This window comes from Sciurus carolinensis, chromosome 10, assembly GCF_902686445.1.
Source record: "Sciurus carolinensis chromosome 10, mSciCar1.2, whole genome shotgun sequence".
Classification (NCBI taxonomy): Eukaryota; Metazoa; Chordata; class Mammalia; order Rodentia; family Sciuridae; genus Sciurus; species Sciurus carolinensis.
Window position 1 is genome coordinate 121356409 of NC_062222.1, and position 19161 is coordinate 121375569.

Below are 19161 nucleotides of genomic sequence, written 5' to 3' on the forward strand. Positions count from 1 at the left end.
CCAGATTATAGAGTTTCAAATTTATACAACAGCACAAATTACTCATTCTTAAAACAATCCTGACTTAATATTTCTCTGGGATTCAGAGGAGACCTGATAATCTTGCATCTACTTACTGAAGACACATTTACTAAGAGCTCCCTGGATAGGAAAGGGGACAAAACAGAAAGGAAAAACAACATGAGCCTTGAAAGAACTCACACTCCTGAAACAAAGGGCCACAGGAGCAAAGAACCGCAATGCAGCGTGAGAAACACTTGAACTGCAGGAAACTGTGCCCTGACTTTAAAATCTGATCCCTTCCCCCTGCCCTGTTTCTTTTTTCCCCCACTTCTCGAATACACAAACCTATTATCGTATGTTTAACTAGAGAGGGTTGTTTTTAAAAAAAGAATAGAGCAAACACTGCAGGCGAGAGGAAACACTGAAGCTCTCCGCCAACGTCACACCTGAGAGCTGGATGGGGACGTCGGGGATATGGCAAAGGCGGGTGGCACCGACTCACATACCTCATACAGACTGCTCTCCTTTAGATTAGTGCACTGGCCCTCAAGTTTCAGTTGGCAGAAGAATTACTGTGCTATCCACATAAAACCACAGATATTCTAACCTAGGAGCCGTTTTATGTTACTTTCAACAGTCCTGTACTCAGGAGGCTGATTTTAAAACCAGGTTTCTGAGTACAACCAACTTTTCTGAGTGCAAACAGTATATTCCCAGGGAGTGTTGCAGAAACCGCCTCCCTGGGTGGCAGAGGAACCTAAGAAGATGGAGCTGGAGCTTGAAGGGAAAGTCTTCTGCAGAGGAGGGCAGTATACAAGAGCTCCACCGAGAAATGGGAAGAAAGAGCAGCTCAGAGATGCGGAGAAGCTCAGGAAGTCGCACAACAGCCAGAGTAAGGGGAGGTGCAAGGGCTGGAAGCCCACAGCAAAGGGCCCTGCTGGCTGTGCTGGAGGGCTGGTGGGAGCCCTGCACAAGGACAAGTCAAGGGAGTTTTACGTGACAAAAGACAGGACAACAGTTGTTTTTAAGAGACTGTGCTCTCTTTCTCCCTCTGGATGCAGTACAGGGAATTGAACCCAGGTCCTCATGCCTGTTAGGTAAGTCCTCTCTCTACCACTACCCCCAGCCCTGTTCTCATTTTAAAGTGACAGAGACAGAAGAAGAGATAAGGATGCGACTTTGGAGATGTCAGTGAATCCAGAAATGAGATAACAGGACCCCAGGTAGAGCAATGCCTAAATGCTGCAGCATGTATCTTACACCCCCTGAGCCAAGTTTCTTCCACATAAAATGAAGATAATAGTAGTTATTGTGAGGATAAATGATAACAAACATAAAGCACCCAGTAAAGGGTCAAGTGCTTAGGAGGTGCCAAAATGTTAGCTTCATATTCTTCAATATCAATTACTTAATTTGCACTTGAGTTTCTGGCTTGTCAATCACTGAATACAAGTTAACTGTGTTTTCTTAAAATAGTTTTGTTATTTTTGCCAATTTTTCAGATCACATATAAGATACACTTCATATCTCTCATAACTAAATGTACTCTGAGATTCAGTGTTCCATGCATAGGTAGAGCATGAGTTTTGTTGAAGCCAATTATGACCTATTGTTACTAATATAAAATTCAAAACATGGTTTAGCTCCTATGAACACTGCCAGTTCTGAATTCTAAGAAAGGCTTTCATACTCATTTCAGGCCACATCCTCATGTGAAGGATTAGAGCATGTCACTGGTTAAGTGTACAAAACTGAACTTACTATAAACTAGGGCAAAAGGCTTGGTTGCATACCACATAAATCACTAAGATGTGAATAAAACTGGAGGGGAGAAGAATTTAAGAGATATTTATAAATGATAAACAAGCATTTTGACTGAATTAAGGGATGGCTAAAATAATGATTCTGTTGTTCAGAATATAAAATATACTTTTTTTTGGTCTATTAAGTCTTTGCTTTATAAGTATTGATTTATTTTAGGATAAAGAGCAACATTTGATTTTTAGGCCAGCTTTCAACAAACTAAAACTCAGCTAAAACCAGGGAGCTACACAACCACACACATGGTCAGGGTACATTATTCTTTTTGGATATCAGAAAGCTCAAAATCAAATTAAAATTTAATAACAAAATAAAATGAAACAAATTAAAACATATAACCAAGATATCATCATTTTCTTTCTTTCTGCCCCCCCCAGATCTTGGTCCTATCATTTTTTATATATTATTACAAGAATTTGTATAATACCTTAGTTCATATGTGAATGAGACAGGATAGGAATAAACTAAACAAAACCAGCAGATACCCAGGGGCATGCTTTTGTTGCTGACTTCAGAAATAAATGTTCCCTCAGAGAAGCATTTTTAAATTTAAATTTAAACTCCTTATGTGCTAACTTTAATCCACAAATAAAGTTGACAAAATTATTTACAGCATTTACTTGTTTATTTAAAATAACATTCCTAACATAAAGACACAGGAGTCCCCCCCTTAACTATGATTTCAGTTACCTGCAGTTTACCTTATTCTGAGAATATTAAATGGAAATTTCCAGAAGTAAACAATGCATATGTTTTAAATAACTTATTTCAGTATATTGCTATAATTGTTTTATTTTATTACTGTTATTGGTGATCAAACTTTATCACAGGTATATATATATGCATGTATAAGAAAAAACAGTATATATAGGGTTCGGTACTATTCAGTCTCAGGCATTCACTTGAGGTCTTGGAACATATCCCCAGAAAAGGGGAGACAACAAGATGCTTTTAGGGAGAAAAAACCCCCAAAGATGAAGCATATTGATATGGCAAGTTGAAACAAATTTGTTTCAAGCAAAAAGGTCAAAGAAGGGCATAATTCTTCACTCTGGAAAATGTTGCTTAAATACATTTTGGAATGGTTAAAAAATTCTGCAATATAATTATAATCACTGGTCATCTAATCCCTTTATCCATGCCTGAAATGCCAAAATACTCTCCTAGTTAGGCTCCCTGGCTCTAGCTTCCCCACTGCTAAGCAATCTGCACCCCCTGTCCAGTATCACTTTAGGCAGTGGTTCTTAACCTCTTCTAGATTAGGAATCCCTTTGCTGAGATATAAATCCTATACCAAAATGCATACAAAATTTTACACATAATTGCAGGGAGTACAGAGAAAAACCCAGGAGGTCTCTCCAAAAATCTCTGCTTCATCACACTCTCCTTTAATGCTAAATTTCTAGTTACTCTAATCCCTTCCATGTGGAATCCATACTCTGGTTCTCAAGGTCCTCTATAAACCAGCTATATCCTACTAATTCTGCTGTACTTGGTGGAGTAATAGAATATCTGATTTAATTATATTTACTTCTTACAGTTACAGAATGTAATCAGTGCAAAAGCTCGGTTCATCTTCAAACAGCTTCCTTAAATTCAATATATGTTTCAGGAAGAGAATGCTAATTTGGAATTCACTAGAAGTCAATGTTTACAGTATGGTGTATTTTCACTGCAAGGTTTCCTTTTGGAACAAAGAAGCAGATGCATGCGAGCCACCCCACCTGCAGGTCCACACCAATAGATCTAATACTTTGTGTTTGTGTTTAGAGGCGTTGAGGAGGAGGAGGGTAAGAGGAATGACTTAAAATTATGTAGTGCCCTGAATCTTAATCAGTACTCAACTCTGATGGCATGGTTATTTACTGATGGCTCTAGCAAAGCCAAACATGTTCTGCAAGGAAAATAATCTAATGGACTAGAGCTTGGTATTGAAAATCCACACAAATGGATTGAGGGATTAAAAGGTAGTAAGGCTCAGGAAAAGTGCAAATGGCATCAATGACTGGGGGCAGGCACAGAAAACTGGTTAAATACATCTCATATGACTAGGTCCAACATGCCTCATTTACATTACAACAGAGGAAAGATACTATTTAAATCAATTTCATTTCAAATCACAGGACACAGTAGTGAAGAAAAAGTTGATAATGGCTCAGGAAGTTTTTTTCTTAATTATCAAAAAGTGACCTACCTGACCCCTCATCACAGACATCTGACTTTCAAAAGTAGCTTTGTCAAAACTTTTGTCAGTCTATTACAGAAAGGAAAAAAAAATGATTATGATTCTAAAACTCTGGAAACAAATACAGAATTTGAAAAAAAAACAAAAAACAAAAAACTTCCATACAGCAAATAAGGACATTACAAAGTTTTCCTAATTGATAAAATAACAAGAGCATCTTCATTTAATGTATCTTTTGTATACCCCTAGAATGACAAGAAGAGTTTGATTTGTTTACACTCCAACTTGTTTCAGAAAGGATTTAAGATGATTTTCTAGTCAGACTTCAGGTCTTTCAAGAAGTAAATACTAGCAGTTACCAAACACATACAATTCATACAGTGATTTTGTAAAAATTCAACTTTTATGTAAAGCAACTTCTCAATTTTGATGTGATCTCACTTGAAAGGATATTCATAGTAAGTGTAACTTTACAAATTTATGCTTCTGGAAAATAAAATTGCTAAATCCTCTCTGTCACGCCAGATTCTACTGCAAGCTGAAATACAAGAAGTAGTAAACTGTGAATTAGCTCTCTGGAAAATTTGTGTGCGTGTGATGGTGCATGCCTGTGATCCCAGTGACTTGGGCAACCGAGGCAGAAGGATTGCAAGCTTAGAGCCAGCCTTAGCAACTTAGCAAGACTCTGCTCAAAATAATAAGTAAAAACAAAACAAAAGGCTCGTAACATAGCTCCCTGGTATAGCACCCCAAGGTTCAATCCCCAGTACTGAAAAAAAAGGATTAAGATTTTATTTTTTATAATAATCAAAACTAAACATTTTAAAAAACACTATGCTGACTGCTTATTTTATTTTTCCTTTCCAAAAGTGAGATATAAGCAACTAGATTATAGATGAGAGCCAAGTATTAGAAGTAAATACAAATAAAATTGGTACAAGACAGACAAGTATCTGCATTCTAAATTTGGGCAATGAACTTGACTTTTCTCAGCACTAGCTTCATCAAGGGTGCTATAGAGTTGTAGTAAACTTTAAGTGAAACATAAATAAAACAGGATGGTGTTGCCGGGCTGAGTTTCACATGCCCAGGACCCTAGCTACTAGAGTGGCTCAAGTAGGAGGATCCCAAGTTCAAGGCTGGCCTGGGCAACTTGGTGAGACCCTGTCTCAAAATAAAAAATAAAGGGTTAGAGATGTAGCTCAGTAGTAGTTGTGAGTGCCCAGCTTACATGAGACCCTTGATTCAAACCCCAGTTTAAAAAAAAAATAAAATCAATGTGCAAACATTACCCGCCCACACAAATATTTGTTTACCTTAAAAAGTTCATAAAGATCTTCACATAAATCTTGCACAAAGTTCATGTCAGAAATATATGGCAGAACCAAATTTCTTATTTCTTCAGAAAAAGGAACTTTTGCTTGCGGAAGCCACGCCCAGTGAAATGGATCTAATAGGAAATAATTAGTGGCAGGAAATGGTTTATTTAGACTCACATTTATCCTGGTTCCTTCCTACAACTTCTAGATTCTCACAGAGAAAACAAGAGAGAGAAGTTAGCAGAGTACAACTATTTTTTGCAATCCAAATTAATCAGATTCCAAGTTCAGATAGCCAGTTCAGATGTTAAAGCACATTTAGGTCTAACCTGAACTAGTTATATTTCTGAGTTTGAGACAGTAAAGAATCAGAATTTGATGAATCTATTTCAAACAGGTCTATCCAAAAAATGTATCTGAATCTATCTGGTTCCCAAGTTCAGAAACTGGTGGGTACTAATTATTCACTGCCCCAGACTGAACACCATGGGTGAGGGTTCCCTGTCCTCCACAGCTACAAATCAACAGGAACTGAAGCACTGTTTATAGAAGACAGGCTCAATTTTTATAATATCAGGAATTAAATAGGTAGCTTTAAGGGATAAAATATCCAGGACTTGGGTGGTGTTGTAGCTTAGCCAAGCACTTGCCTATCAAGTGAAGTCCTGGGTTAGATCTCCAGCACCGCTAAAAAGAGTAAGAAAAGGAAAAAAGAAAAGAATGCATATTTCTGGGCTAACTAGCTGCCCTCCAAGGAGACCATTAAATTCACATAGTACTAGGACTTGAAAGATCTGGGTAATAGTGGAATCTTCTAGAGAGGGTACGTAGGCATATTCCCACTTGGTGGATCCAACCACTCAGAGAGCTTAGGAAGAAATCTTCCCATGGAGCCATTGATTCTCATATCCTTCTATCCACCTCTTTGCACACTGCGGGAGGTATGAATTGCATTAGAAAGAAAGCCTTTCCTTTGACCCACATCTCCTGGAAGGTATGTCCAGTTTCCTTCTTGCCTTCCCCTGAAGAGTTTCATAAAAGGAAAGCCCTTATTCTTTGCCTGCATTCACTTCTCATCCCTATCCCTCAACTTCATCCAAACTCCTTTCCCTGGGCCTCCCAGTCACCTCACCAGGGCTTTCCACTGACCCATGTGCTGTCCCCATGCCACTTCATCTTTGTAGCAATAGCAAGGAGCACTGTTTTTATCATCACCTTCAGGAAATTCCCCCCTCCATGTTTCTGGAGATCCCATTCTCTCAAAATTTACTTTCAGTCTTATAAGTCACTCCCTCTCTCCGCTGTTGGTGTTTCTTCCCTTCTCTCAATAGCAGTGTTCCTCCGGATTCTACACTCAGTTCCTTCTCTTCTTCACTGATTAAGCATTCATGAAACACTCATCAAGCTCTATGTTCCTAGCACTGGATTAGGCAATGATGTTCTCTGTGATTTCCCTCGGTGATAGCAAATACCACCCCAGCTTCCTTGATGACAACAAGTTTAAAAACTACATCCTAATGCCAATTCCTCTTTAAACTTCAGACCTTTATTACCCAACTACATATTTGGTAAAATTTACCAGATGTCTTATAAAAAACTTAACACTTTAAAAATGCAATTTGAACAGTTTCCAAAAGATTAGGAAAAATAAAATGGAAAAAAACAAGACAATTCAGGAAAAGCAAAAGGGAACAAATGGGAATTCATGGTAAGGAGAAAAACAGGAAAGATGGCAGAAAAAGTTCAAACAGTTTATTAAGACTTTATAGCATTAAGTACAACCATTAAAAGACTCAGATTGGGTTAAGAAAAATATACCCAGCATTGTTTGTAAGTCATGCACCTAAAACAAAATGATGGAGGTTACAAATAAAGGTATACTCGAATACCAGGTAAGTACCAACAAAAACAAAGGAGGGATACCAATGTTGTAACAGAAAAAATTAGAAAAGCAAAAGACATGGAGAGAGATAAAGGACAATACAATTCACACAGATTCAAAACACAAACAAACAACAACAACACCAAAAACAAAAAACAAACCACTGCTGGACATTTTTGTGAATGAAATACAAAGTAAAAAATACAAGAAGAAATTGATGAAATCACAGTCATGGTGATCTTAATTGCCTCTCAAAAATTAAGTGGTTTAATTAAGTGGTCAAGAAATAAGTCAAGGATATGATAGGACTAACAACTAACAAACTTTAGTTATACAGATACAGAACTTTGTGCCAAACATATTTTTTCAAATATAGTCCTCTGAATCAGCCATATATAAAATCATAAAGTACATACTAATGAACTGCAAAAACATAATTCACCTGTGTGCATGTACAAATATATAACAAGTCCTATTGTTATGTATAATTACAATGCACCAATAAAAAATGTGGAAAGAGAATAAAATTCATACGCCATTTTCATGGCTCACAATGTAATAATATTGGAAAACAGCAACAATGGGCACTTATAAAAATGTCAACAATCAAAACAAACTATCAAAATCAAATAAAATACTTCTAAGTTACTTGTATCAAAGAAGTCATAAAAGTATGAATAAGCAAAGCAGAATAAGGTAGCAGAATTCATCCAATCAGTAGGTTAGCTGAAATGATACCCAGATGAAAACATGTGGCCCAATAATAGCATTTATAATGCCATAGTTTGGATTTGGATTTTGAATGTCATCCAAAGGCCCATGTGCTAACTGCTTGCTTGTCAGCCTACGGTGCTACTGGGAGGTGGCAGAACCTTGTGAGGGGAAGTTAGGTCACTGGGGGTGTGGACCCCGGCTTCTTCCTGTCTCTCTCATTAGTAGCCATGAGGCAAGCAGTCTCTATCATAAGCTCCCACCATGATGTACTATGCCACTACATGCCCAAAGCAACAGAGCCAAGAGACCACGGATTGAAACCTCTGAAACCATGAGCCAAAAAACCCTTTTCTTTCATCAAGTTTCTCAGTTATTTTGTCACAGTGATGGAAAGCAAGAGGATAAACATAATAAAAAAATAACGATAGGACACAAGTCAATGAAAAAAAATCAGGCAAACAAACTTAAAAGCTGATCAATAAAATAATCTGAAAAAAAACAAGATAAGTAAGTAAACAGGTCAATGCTTATCAAGCAGCAAATCTTTGATGTGCTTAAACAAAAAAAAAAGCACATTTATAGCAGGAATTTAAAAGAGATATAATCATAGTTACAGATTATTTTAAAATTTTAATTACTACATATATTTTACTACATATACCTTATACTATGCAAAAACCAAAAAACAATGTAGCAAATGCCCACGTTTCAAGTAAACTAATTTAATTATTAATAAACTTTTGTGAAATTTGCTTCACCTATTCTACCTGGTCTCTACCTCCATAAGTATTCTAAGGCAAATTCTACATATTAATTCATTTTATCTTCTAAGTACTTAAAATACATAAAGGGGATTAAAAAAAATTATGGGGGGGTGGGGGGGGTTGTACCAGGGACTGAATGAAGGGTCACTTAACCACTGAGCCTCATCACCAGCCCTTTTTATTTTGAGACAAGGTCTCATTAAGTTGCTTAGGGCCTCACTAAATTGCTGAGGCTGGCTTTGAACTTGTGATCCTCTTGCTTCAGCCTCCCGAGTTGACGGGATTATAGGCATGCACCACCATGCCCAATGTTTTTTTTTAAATTGTAAGAGAATAGAATTCTACATAAAATGTTATGCTCACAAATCTGAAACTCAAGATATCATGGATAATTTTGAGCAAACTTAAAAATGTCTGTAACTGACATAAGATAAAGAAAACTTGATATTCAACCACAGAAGAGACTCAGAAAGCAATTAAATCACTATTGACTTGGCGGGGGCAGACCTAAATTGTTTTATAAATGAATGCAACTCAAAATATTAAAATACAGTTCTATTAAATATTAAAATAGATGTTCCCATGTTATACTTACTTCAGAAATTAGAAAATTAGGGCTGGAGATATCTCAACATTTGAGGCCTTGCCTAGCATACATAAGGACTTGGGTTCATCCCCTGCAAAAAAGTTACTGAACCCATTTTCCACAGCTAACAGCCTAAAAGTCAAAACCAAACACAATTGCTCCCAAATAAGCAAACAAGAGACAGAAAGACCCAGGAGGTACACGTCTTTGTATTCCCAGTGCCTAGAACTGAGCCCTAATGAAGGTTTATACTTCATCCAGTTCTGCTATTTTAAAGTCTATAAATTTTGTTCCCTTCCTGCTTTGGAAAAGAGGCAATTATAGAATCCACAGATGGTTCTAAATACTCACATGTTCTCCATTCATCAGGATGTTTAAAAGGAAATGCTAGACCATTATCAATTGCAGCTATTTTAATAAGCAATTCTTTATCATTGATCCAGTTTGAGTCCTAAAGAAGAAAGAATGATCTGTTGACAAAAGAACCTATATAAATATTTCCAAAGGATAAATTATTTACAAAACTTACTGATGTTTAAAGACATATTCTCTCTCAAGAGCCCATAAAAATTAAAATTGTTGCCAAAAAAAAAAAAAAGAAAAAGAAAACCAAAACCAAAAACAAATTGACCCAGAGGAGATTATTTTAAAAACCAATAAGAATTTCACAATTGCTATTTTTAAAATTTGACACAACATGTTTATAGCAATGGTTTCATGTTTTTACCCCCCCTTTTGGAGAGAGTTTGAAAATATTAAGGCAAAAGTAATATTCTAAGCCAGGAGCAGTGGCACACTCCTATAATCCCAGCAGTGCAGAGAGGCTGAGGCAGGAGAATTGAGAGTTCAAAGCCAGCCTCAGCAACTTAGCAAGCCCGTCTCCAAAAAAAAAAAAAAGCAACCGGGGATGTGGCTCAGTGGTAAAGCAGCTCTGGGTTAAATCTCCTGTATTCTTCCCTCACCAAAACAAGTGATATTCTATACACACTGCTTAAATGTTTGATATTTGCAAAATATTACTGATTTCTTTAAGATAACAACTTAACAAAATTACCTTATTAAAATTTAGTCTTTCTTATTGTCCCATAGAAATAATTAGGTCAAATATAAAGTGTTTCTAAAGAACACTCCCAAAGACTATAACTAAATATAATAAGGTCAAGCAGAAGGAACCTCAAGATATTCTTGACTACAGAATGTAGGCCATTCCTGACTTCTACATTCTTCTGTAGCAGAAATGAAGACCTCAGGAGCAAGACAAAGAGTATTTCCCATAATTTAAAGACAGATGGTTGGCATTACTAAGTGTCCTAGATAAAAGAGCAAGAAGTGAAAAAGGCTATTTTTTTTTTTTTTTTTTTTTTTTTTTTTTTTTTTGCTATTTTTAAATTAAAAGTTCTACTGTAAAGACTCTGGTGATATGTGCCAAGTTTCTTTGTTTCTTTTAGTTTAATCAAATCTCACCTCAATGAAAATGCACAAAAGACATGGGGCAAAAGAAAGCTTTCGACAAATTTAATTACCCAAGCTATACTGATAAAACAAATTCAGGAGGTATTACAAACATATATATTCTGTATGTATTTTAAATCCCTTTCTGCTAAAACTGCCACTTATTTTTATTTCTATCATTCTTCTATCTTCAACTTTGTTGAGGTGTAATTTGTACACAATATATCTTACATATCAAAGGGTACTATTTGATAAACCTGAAAGATGTGAAATCTTCACACAAAAGTTCCCTAGATCCCACTGAAGTTCATCCCTCCCTCCACCTCATCCCCATCAACCACTGGTCTGCCTTCTGTCAGTAAGGACTGATCTGCATTTTCTATACTTTTATGTAAACAGAATCATACAGTAAGTGACCTTTTATAGCTTCGTTCATTCAATGTAGTTTTAAAAAGATTCATCCATTTTTCATGGGTATTGTTTGTTCTTTTTTTATTGCTAAATACTATACATATGGATTTTTAAATTTACTGGATAAACAAAAGCACAAATGCTTCAAAGTAATGCAAATGTTTTAAGTGACAATTTAAGAACACAGAGATTATAAGTACTTTTCTTAATCACTTAAAATTTTCTCAAAAGTATAGACTGTTCTAAATTTTAAAAACTTCTAAAAATGTCTTATGTAACTCATATTTGAACTTGGGTACTCAAAGTTGAGAGCAATGAATCTAAAATTTTTATAGTGTTTAGAGTCTCAGTCTATTATGTAAGTTAAAAACCAGCATCTAAGTAATAAAAGGACTTTTCTTTAAGTTCAGTGGATATAATTCATAAGTGAAACATACATGTTCCATTGCATTAGGTAATACTAGATTACCTAATACTGAATCAAAAACTCAGAAGGAGGGCTGGGGCTACAGCTCAATTGGTAGAGTGCTTGCCTTGCATGCACAAAGTCCTGGGTTCAATCCCCAGCACCACCAAAAAAAAAAACAAAAAACCACAACTCAGAAGGATCAGTATGCAGTGGTACATACATGCCTACAATCCCAACAACTTGGCAGGCTAAGGCAGGAGGATCACAAGGTTTGAGGCCAGTCTCAGCAACCTAGCCAGACCCTGTCTCAAAAATAAAAAGGGCTGGGCTGCAGCTCAGTGATATAGCACCCTGAGTTCAATTCCTAGTACCAAAAAACTCAGTAGGAAATGAATTAAATACTAGAAGCCTTAATTACATAAAAGCAAAATAAATGTCATTCTGCAAATTTCCCAAGTTCTAAAAAAGTATACACCTGGTATCATTAATCTATTTTAATGCAAAACAAAAAATAAAGTTGTCCTGAGATAATAAAAAATAGAATCCAGAAATGCAATGTAAACAAGTGACAGAAAGAAAAAGGATGAGAAGAACAGAGAAAAGAAATTTAAAATCAGGGATTTAAACAAGGAAAGACAATGGAGAATAACTTAACTTCAAGAAATCTCTTACATGGCTTAAAATTTGCTTACCTCATGGTCAGTTTCCTTTTTACATTTCTTCTTTTCATATCTGATTAACCAATTATCATTTCCCCTGTCTTTTAAAAGAAACAAAAAATTTTGTTAATTGATTTTTATAGGCATTATAGATGAATATTAAAGGGGAGAAATCTAGTCACCTGATGATTTTTGAGATTTTCATTGGTTTTCTATAGCATATGTCTACCATATCAAAGTTCCAATTTAAAACTAAAACAAACCCATAAATATTAGTAACCATTTATTGAACATTTTCTCAGTGCCAGATACTGTTCTCAGTACTTCACATGTGTTAATTTTAGTCCTTGAAACTACCCTGGGAGGTAGTTAATTATCAGATTAAGGTTATTAAAATCAAGGGTAACTTCTTTTCACCTGAGAAAGAAAAAGCATCTATTCTTCCTGCTAGGTTGGAGTACCCTGGACTACACACTAATTTTAGTATTAACTTAAGACCATGTTAATTAAGAAGGTCAATGTAGAAAATTACATGATGCTTTTTCAGAAGCTAATATAAATGAGAAAACATTTCAAACCAGTGGTTCTCAAACTTTAGAGTACATCAGAATTACCTGGAAAATACATGAAAACACAGTCCTGGCCCCACTGCAATTTCTGCCTCAGTACGTTAGGGCAGTGTATGAGAAGATGCACATTTAGCAAGTTCCCCTGTAAAATGACCCTGAGAATCCACAGAGCTACAATTGGGAACTATTTTGCACTGTCCACATCCAAATTTGGATTTAGACTGTCCCCTTACAAAGCAGAACAAAATAAAAGTTTAACATATTTATAACTATACTAATCCTTACACAATGCAAAATAAGCACCTAAATTAATTTATACAATCAAGTTTTAATTTTTCATATTATGCAGATAATGTTTCTAATATCTGGCCTTGTCCTGCTCCTAGGAAATCCCTCTTTAGGGGTCAGGAATGGATTCATCACCTAGGCAGGAGGTTGCTATGAGTCAGAAACCCCCAATATAGGATTAATTATGCCCAGGAGAGTCAGTACTACATCTGTTTTCCAAAACAATTAGAAGCAGTGGCTTTACAATTTTTGCATCAAAATTTTATGGTTCTGACTTAGATAACAAAAGTATACTTGGAAAGCTAACAAGATTGGGGTGAACAAATGAGAGAACTTCAATACCTGTATTTCTGATGATGTAATCCAAAACAACTAATCTTTCAAACTGTGACTGAAATTGTTTTCTAATATTCTCAGGCAAAGGATCAGCTTCAAATTTTCTAAGCCAATATTCAGCTTCCTTGTAACCTTCAACAAATAACTGAAAGGAACCAATCTATAATTTTAAGAACTACAGTTAGAAAAGAAAGTACAAGAACAAAGGGATTAATTTTTAATTTGTTAGCAGTACTGTCACAAAATGTTATCTAAACATAATAAGAAAAATAGAAGAGATAACACTAATGTAGAGAAGCATATTTATCAAGAAACCTATTTTTATACAGTAATTTTAAATAATCACATGACGAATACACAGCAAATAAAAAATGTTCAACCCTAGACTATAAAGAACCATTTTTAGCCTGGACTTTTAAGCAGCTATTTTAGGATAATCAAAAAGGAAAATAAACATATGCCCTCAAGGTGACATTCTTAAGAATGCTGCTTTCTAAAAATATTCATTAAAGTGAATTTAATTATGGAGGCCAAATTGTACATCTATCCTGGTTATTTCATAAAAATGCAATTTTAACTTGTTAAAGAAGCATTTCAGGATTCTTTTTACAACATAAAATACAGAAAATAATTTTATTTTAAAAATAGAATAAATTCTTTGACTATTCAGATTAAAGATCCTTTCATAAATTTTAAAGAATCAATTAATCATAACCTCTACAGTGGTTTTTTTACAAAGTTCTTTCCTCGAAGATATGTCCATTTTAAAAGGCATTTTTGTTACTAAAATTTACTAGTTAACATTAAACCATGTATTAAAGATGGAAATACAAGTTTTCAACAGCAGATGATGCCTGGGTAATGAGTGATCTATTCTGCCTCACAAATGCAAACAAATCACCACACACAAAAATCTAATTCTTATCCCAACATTTTATATTCTTGTTGGCATGAAATTTTTTTTTAACAATTCCAAGGTTTTCTTTAAAGCACTTATAATTAAGTCATAGTAGTCATTAATATGAAACTACAGCTTCCTAGAGTCATGCTTATTTCAGAACATCCAAGGAGGAAAAGGCCTTAGGAAAATTTTTAGAATTCCAAGCTTACTTGGAATACAATTTTAAAAATTAGGCCAACCATGAATTTCTACTCAAATTCTTTTGTCTAGATACATGTACAGCAAGATCATAGGTCAAGTCTATGTGGGTGGATACTGGAGATTGAACTAGGAGGCCCTCGACCACTGAACTACAACCCCAGTCCTATTTTGTATTTTATTTAGAGACAAGGTCTCACTGAGTTGCTTAGCACCTCACTTTTGCTGAGGCTGGTTTTGAATTTGCGATCCTCCTGCATCATCCTCCTGAGCCACTGGGATTACAGATGTGTACCACCTCACCTGGCAGTCAAGTCTATTTTTAAAAAATAAATCCCAGAGCTTTCCTAGAATGTGTCTCCCATTAGCCCTCTCCACCTTTGCTTAGTGAGCTGCTAACCATCTCTCAGGTTTATTTTAAAGTGATTAGAAAAAACAAAATCTAATATGCAGTGAGCAAACACAGTTGCTACCATTTACTGATTTAACTATGTACCAAGTATTTGACATGAATTTCTCTAGTTTATCCTCATAATATCCTAAGAGGTAGTTCATTCCCAACTTTATAGAAACTAGGACTGATGGAATAAGGACCTTGCCCAAGGTCTCATGCTAATTAGTAGAGAGACAGGTTGGAATCCAGCTCTGACTCTAAAGCTGAACTTTTGCCATTACTTTATAAAGCCTTTGATGTAGCGTCATCTTGGAAACATTCCCTGCTCCTCCAGACTCAGGCATCCCTCTTCTGCATCTTTTCTTTGTGTGTGTGGTGTTGGGGATCCAACCCAGGGACTTGGCCTGCCAAGCAAAAGCTCTACCACCGGGCCATCACCCCAGTTCTAGGCATCCCTCTTCTAACCTCTCAGAGCTCCCTGAACTTACCACCTACCGAGCGAGCACTTTATCGAACTGCACTGAAATTGCTTGCTTACTGTGAGCTCCTCAAAGAGGAAAAAGTTTACTACTATATCCACGGTCCAGAGCCCAGTGTCTAGCTCAAAGAGCTCAGGCTAAACCTGCCCACTACATCCTAAGTAAAGTTTATTAGTCACTCACCTTAGGAGGAAGTCCTATCCGATGAAACTTTCTACCTACTTTTGGCACTTTCTGTAAGGCATACTTTTTGCCTCTTGACTTTGCACGGTCAATTGCACTGTAGTTAAATGTCTCACTGACAAGCCACACCACCTAGAAACACAGAGATTAGAAAAATGGTTAGAATTTGCATTATGATATTTCTATCTACATAAATAATCAAATTCACTCTAATCCTATAAATGAGCAAAATTCAATGCTATACAAATACCCCTGAGAAGCTAAGATAGAAAGTCCAGGGAATTTTGTGAAGCCCTGTTAAGTGGCACATATTTCTTTTGCAAAAAGGAATAATATTGCCCTAAAAACTTCCAGTGGAAAAAACTAAGCCAGAGTTTTAAATTGCAGAATTAGAAATTAACATTTTGAGGATGGCATCAATTAAAACATATAAAGGGCAACAAGAAAACAATAGCAGCCTTGTAAACACAATAGCTACCTCTACCTTCAATGGGATCTCAAGGTACCTCATTTTTGTCTACTTTCTAAATGCAAGTTCTTCCTCCTTTTTGTTAGCATGTAAGCATCCTGTGACCTCATGGGAACAAGAGTTGTTCCCTTGGATACTTTGGAGGTCTACATGAGAGTAAATTAGTAGTTGCTCATACTCTTGAATCACTAAGAAGGGACTCAACTTTAGCCTCAATCATTAAGTTCATACTAAAGTACTTACAGGCAAGTGGGCTAAAAATTAGAAGTACCTGACTGGACACCAACTCTGCTTTACCTTTGTTTTAGGTACAATGCCCAGATGAAGTTTCTCATCCACTAGGTAGGCCCCAGCCTCAGAAAGGTAGCCCTGGTTGGGAATCAGGCAGCCTCTGCCAAAGCAGCAAGGGCAGCAGACCTTGTGGACATACTTGGTCCATTTTGGATTCAGTTGACCATAAGGCTCTTCTGATTTTGGTTTAAACACACCAATAATTTTCTAAAGGGATAAAAAGTAAGAATCTTATTAGACTTACTTTTAAATATGTGGGTGTGGGTACACACATACACACACGCACACACAAACACATTGATATCTATATTTTACATATATAGATAGAGATGATAATCCATAAAATGCATTCTTATCATTTGTTTCCTCCTACTCCCTGCCCCAGACTTAGGCATAACCCTCAAGTAATAAGAGGTTTGCTTCCAATTACATTTTTACATATATTTCCATTGGGGAATCTAAATTCAATAATCCTTTGTTTGAAATCCAGAAGTTTTCAAATTGTGCTCTCAAAAACCTTAGAAGGTGAGGGCAAGGCTTCATGTCATTTAACTTGTGACCCATGCCATTTAACCAGATTAACTCTAATTTCACTTGTTTTATATTACTGGACTTCAAGTTTTGAAAAGTATCTCACCAATCTTAAATATTTGAAAGCCTCCAATCTAGGTCAAACAGTATTACTACTCAGAGTCTATTAAACATCCAACCCATATGTTTGTTTAACATCTACTTTCCCCACTGTGGTGTACATTTTTAAAAGGCTGTGGCTTTGTTAGGGCTGTATCTCTAGTATACTCAGAGCCGTATCTGAGAGGCAGTAAGTTTCCAAGTATTTGCTAAACAAACTAATAAATCTATGCCAAAAAATAGTTCTCTAAACACAAAAGGAACAAGATACATTGAATAACTATGCTGTCAGTTGCTTTTAGCCTAAGATTTTCCAAGTTGTGTTTTCCATGAACCAATTTTAAATAAACTCCTCTATTCAAAAGATTGGTTTGTGAATGTCTAAAAGTATCTATAACCTTTAGTACTAATCTAATACAAAATATACATATAAAATAAATCCATATATATATATATATATATATATATATTTTATCTTATCTATTAAGAGATAGGATGTTGCTGTGTTGCAAAGGCTGGTGCCCCCAAACTCCTAGCGCCAGTGATCCTCCTGCCTCAGGCTTCTCAGCAGCTGGGACTACAGGCAGAGGCCCTTGTGCTCAGGAACCTACAAATATCTTAAAATCTCAAAGGAGGACTATGCTTTAAAATTACTTTTAAAATATAACTTTAATTTTGCAAAAAAATTGGTTGAAATTATAAACTTCCTTCCCCTTCAAAAGAAGAATTGCTGGTTATGCATCAGAAGGATGCATCCATTTTTGAAAAATTCTAGACTAAGTGGAAGAAAGTACCATCGAAACTTATATTTTCTGCTCTAGAATCATATTTTTATTCATTCTACTTTTGTACAGTCCAATGACTTCAAACTTCAGGTTGCCCAACCTCCTTCCCTTGGCACAATGTCAGAAAAAAATATCTAGAGGAAAATACAGCCTTGAAAAAAAAGAAAAGCATTTAGAAATGACATCAGACAGGTTTTGAAAGTTTCAACTTCCACTGTGCTTGGTAAATATGGTAACAGACTACTTTATGGTAAGGACATATGGATATTTGCTCAACAAATCTTCAAGTGAATATGGGTATTCAATAATTGCTTGAAATCAAATAGAAGCTGTCAGAACAGCACACTACAACTTACAACAATTAGCTATTTCTATATGAGAGGGTGTTTTAGTAAAAAAAAAAAAACCAAAAAAACTGTGCTTTATTTCAGATAAGGGGATGCAATGAGAATTAATATCTTCGGAAACTCACAATGAGTTCACATTTAAGTGAGTGTTTCCCAAAATTTCCTAGTATATAGTAGGTCTGTGAAATTCTCACCCTCTTAGGATCCTTTACAAAGTAACTTCCACTTGACCCTTGAGAGATTCTTTGTGGAAAAACTCTCAATTCTATTGCTTGTTCTGCTCTCAATATAATATCAGCAAATTCTGGATCATCCAAGAATGCATTCATCTCCGAAGCTCCAGTAATCACTGCATTAAGAAGAAAGACCAGACGTGAGAATGCTCACAATATGGATTTGAATATAGGGATTACGTTACTGGCATTAGGAAAAAGGCACTGAAAAATGGAATTAAGTACTATATGGATAGTTTTGATCCTTCTTCCTGACCCCAATCCCACTTCTAGGTTCTAAATAATGCCACATGGAAAAAAAAAAAAAGTTTACTATTTATTGAAAAAAAAACACACAAATACTTCTCATTTCTTGAACTTCTCTGCCATGATTCTGTCCATCCTTCTCTAGCTCTGACTCCACAGTCTTGCCTCAAATCCTGTCACTACAAGTAACTACAACTTCTCCACAATTTTTCAAGCACCTAGCTTCCCAGTTCAGTCCCTCGGGCATCAAATTCACCCATCCCACAGGAACCTACAAAGCACTGATCTCCCATGTTGTCCTTGGTATTTACTCCCTTCATGCCGCTCCACCACCTTAAAATGGCAAATCATTACAGAATCACTCTTCCTCCTTCCCTTCATGGTCACCTGGAAAAATCCCAGTCCTGGTGAAACCTGTCTTGTTGACTCTATGCCTGTGCCAGGATAGCTGAACTTGACCACAGAAACACACACTGACTCGTCTCTTTCCTCAAATTCTCAACACCTCCTCTCCCACCCTCTCTCTTAGCAGATGATCTAGCTGCCTACTTCATTAAGTGAAAAAAATCAGAAAAAATATATATCACCAGCCCCCAGCACCACATCT

General features: G+C 36.0%; 1 protein-coding gene across 2 annotated transcripts in view; it reads right to left on the bottom strand.

Annotated features, from left to right (window-relative positions):
* Positions 1–19161, bottom strand: part of Pi4k2b (phosphatidylinositol 4-kinase type 2 beta) — a 28933-nt gene that overhangs the window by 3707 nt on the left and 6065 nt on the right. Inside the window, exons 2-9 of one of the 2 annotated variants that reach the window (XM_047567289.1) lie at positions 18270–18424; positions 16320–16520; positions 15554–15685; positions 13405–13558; positions 12239–12306; positions 9626–9725; positions 5326–5459; positions 4019–4078 (exon numbers count right to left, since the gene is read on the bottom strand). In XM_047567289.1, coding sequence (XP_047423245.1) covers positions 4019–4078; positions 5326–5459; positions 9626–9725; positions 12239–12306; positions 13405–13558; positions 15554–15685; positions 16320–16520; positions 18270–18424 — 1004 coding nt within the window. The remainder of the gene's footprint in view (positions 1–4018; positions 4079–5325; positions 5460–9625; positions 9726–12238; positions 12307–13404; positions 13559–15553; positions 15686–16319; positions 16521–18269; positions 18425–19161) is intronic. The other variant, XM_047567290.1, reaches the window with a different exon arrangement.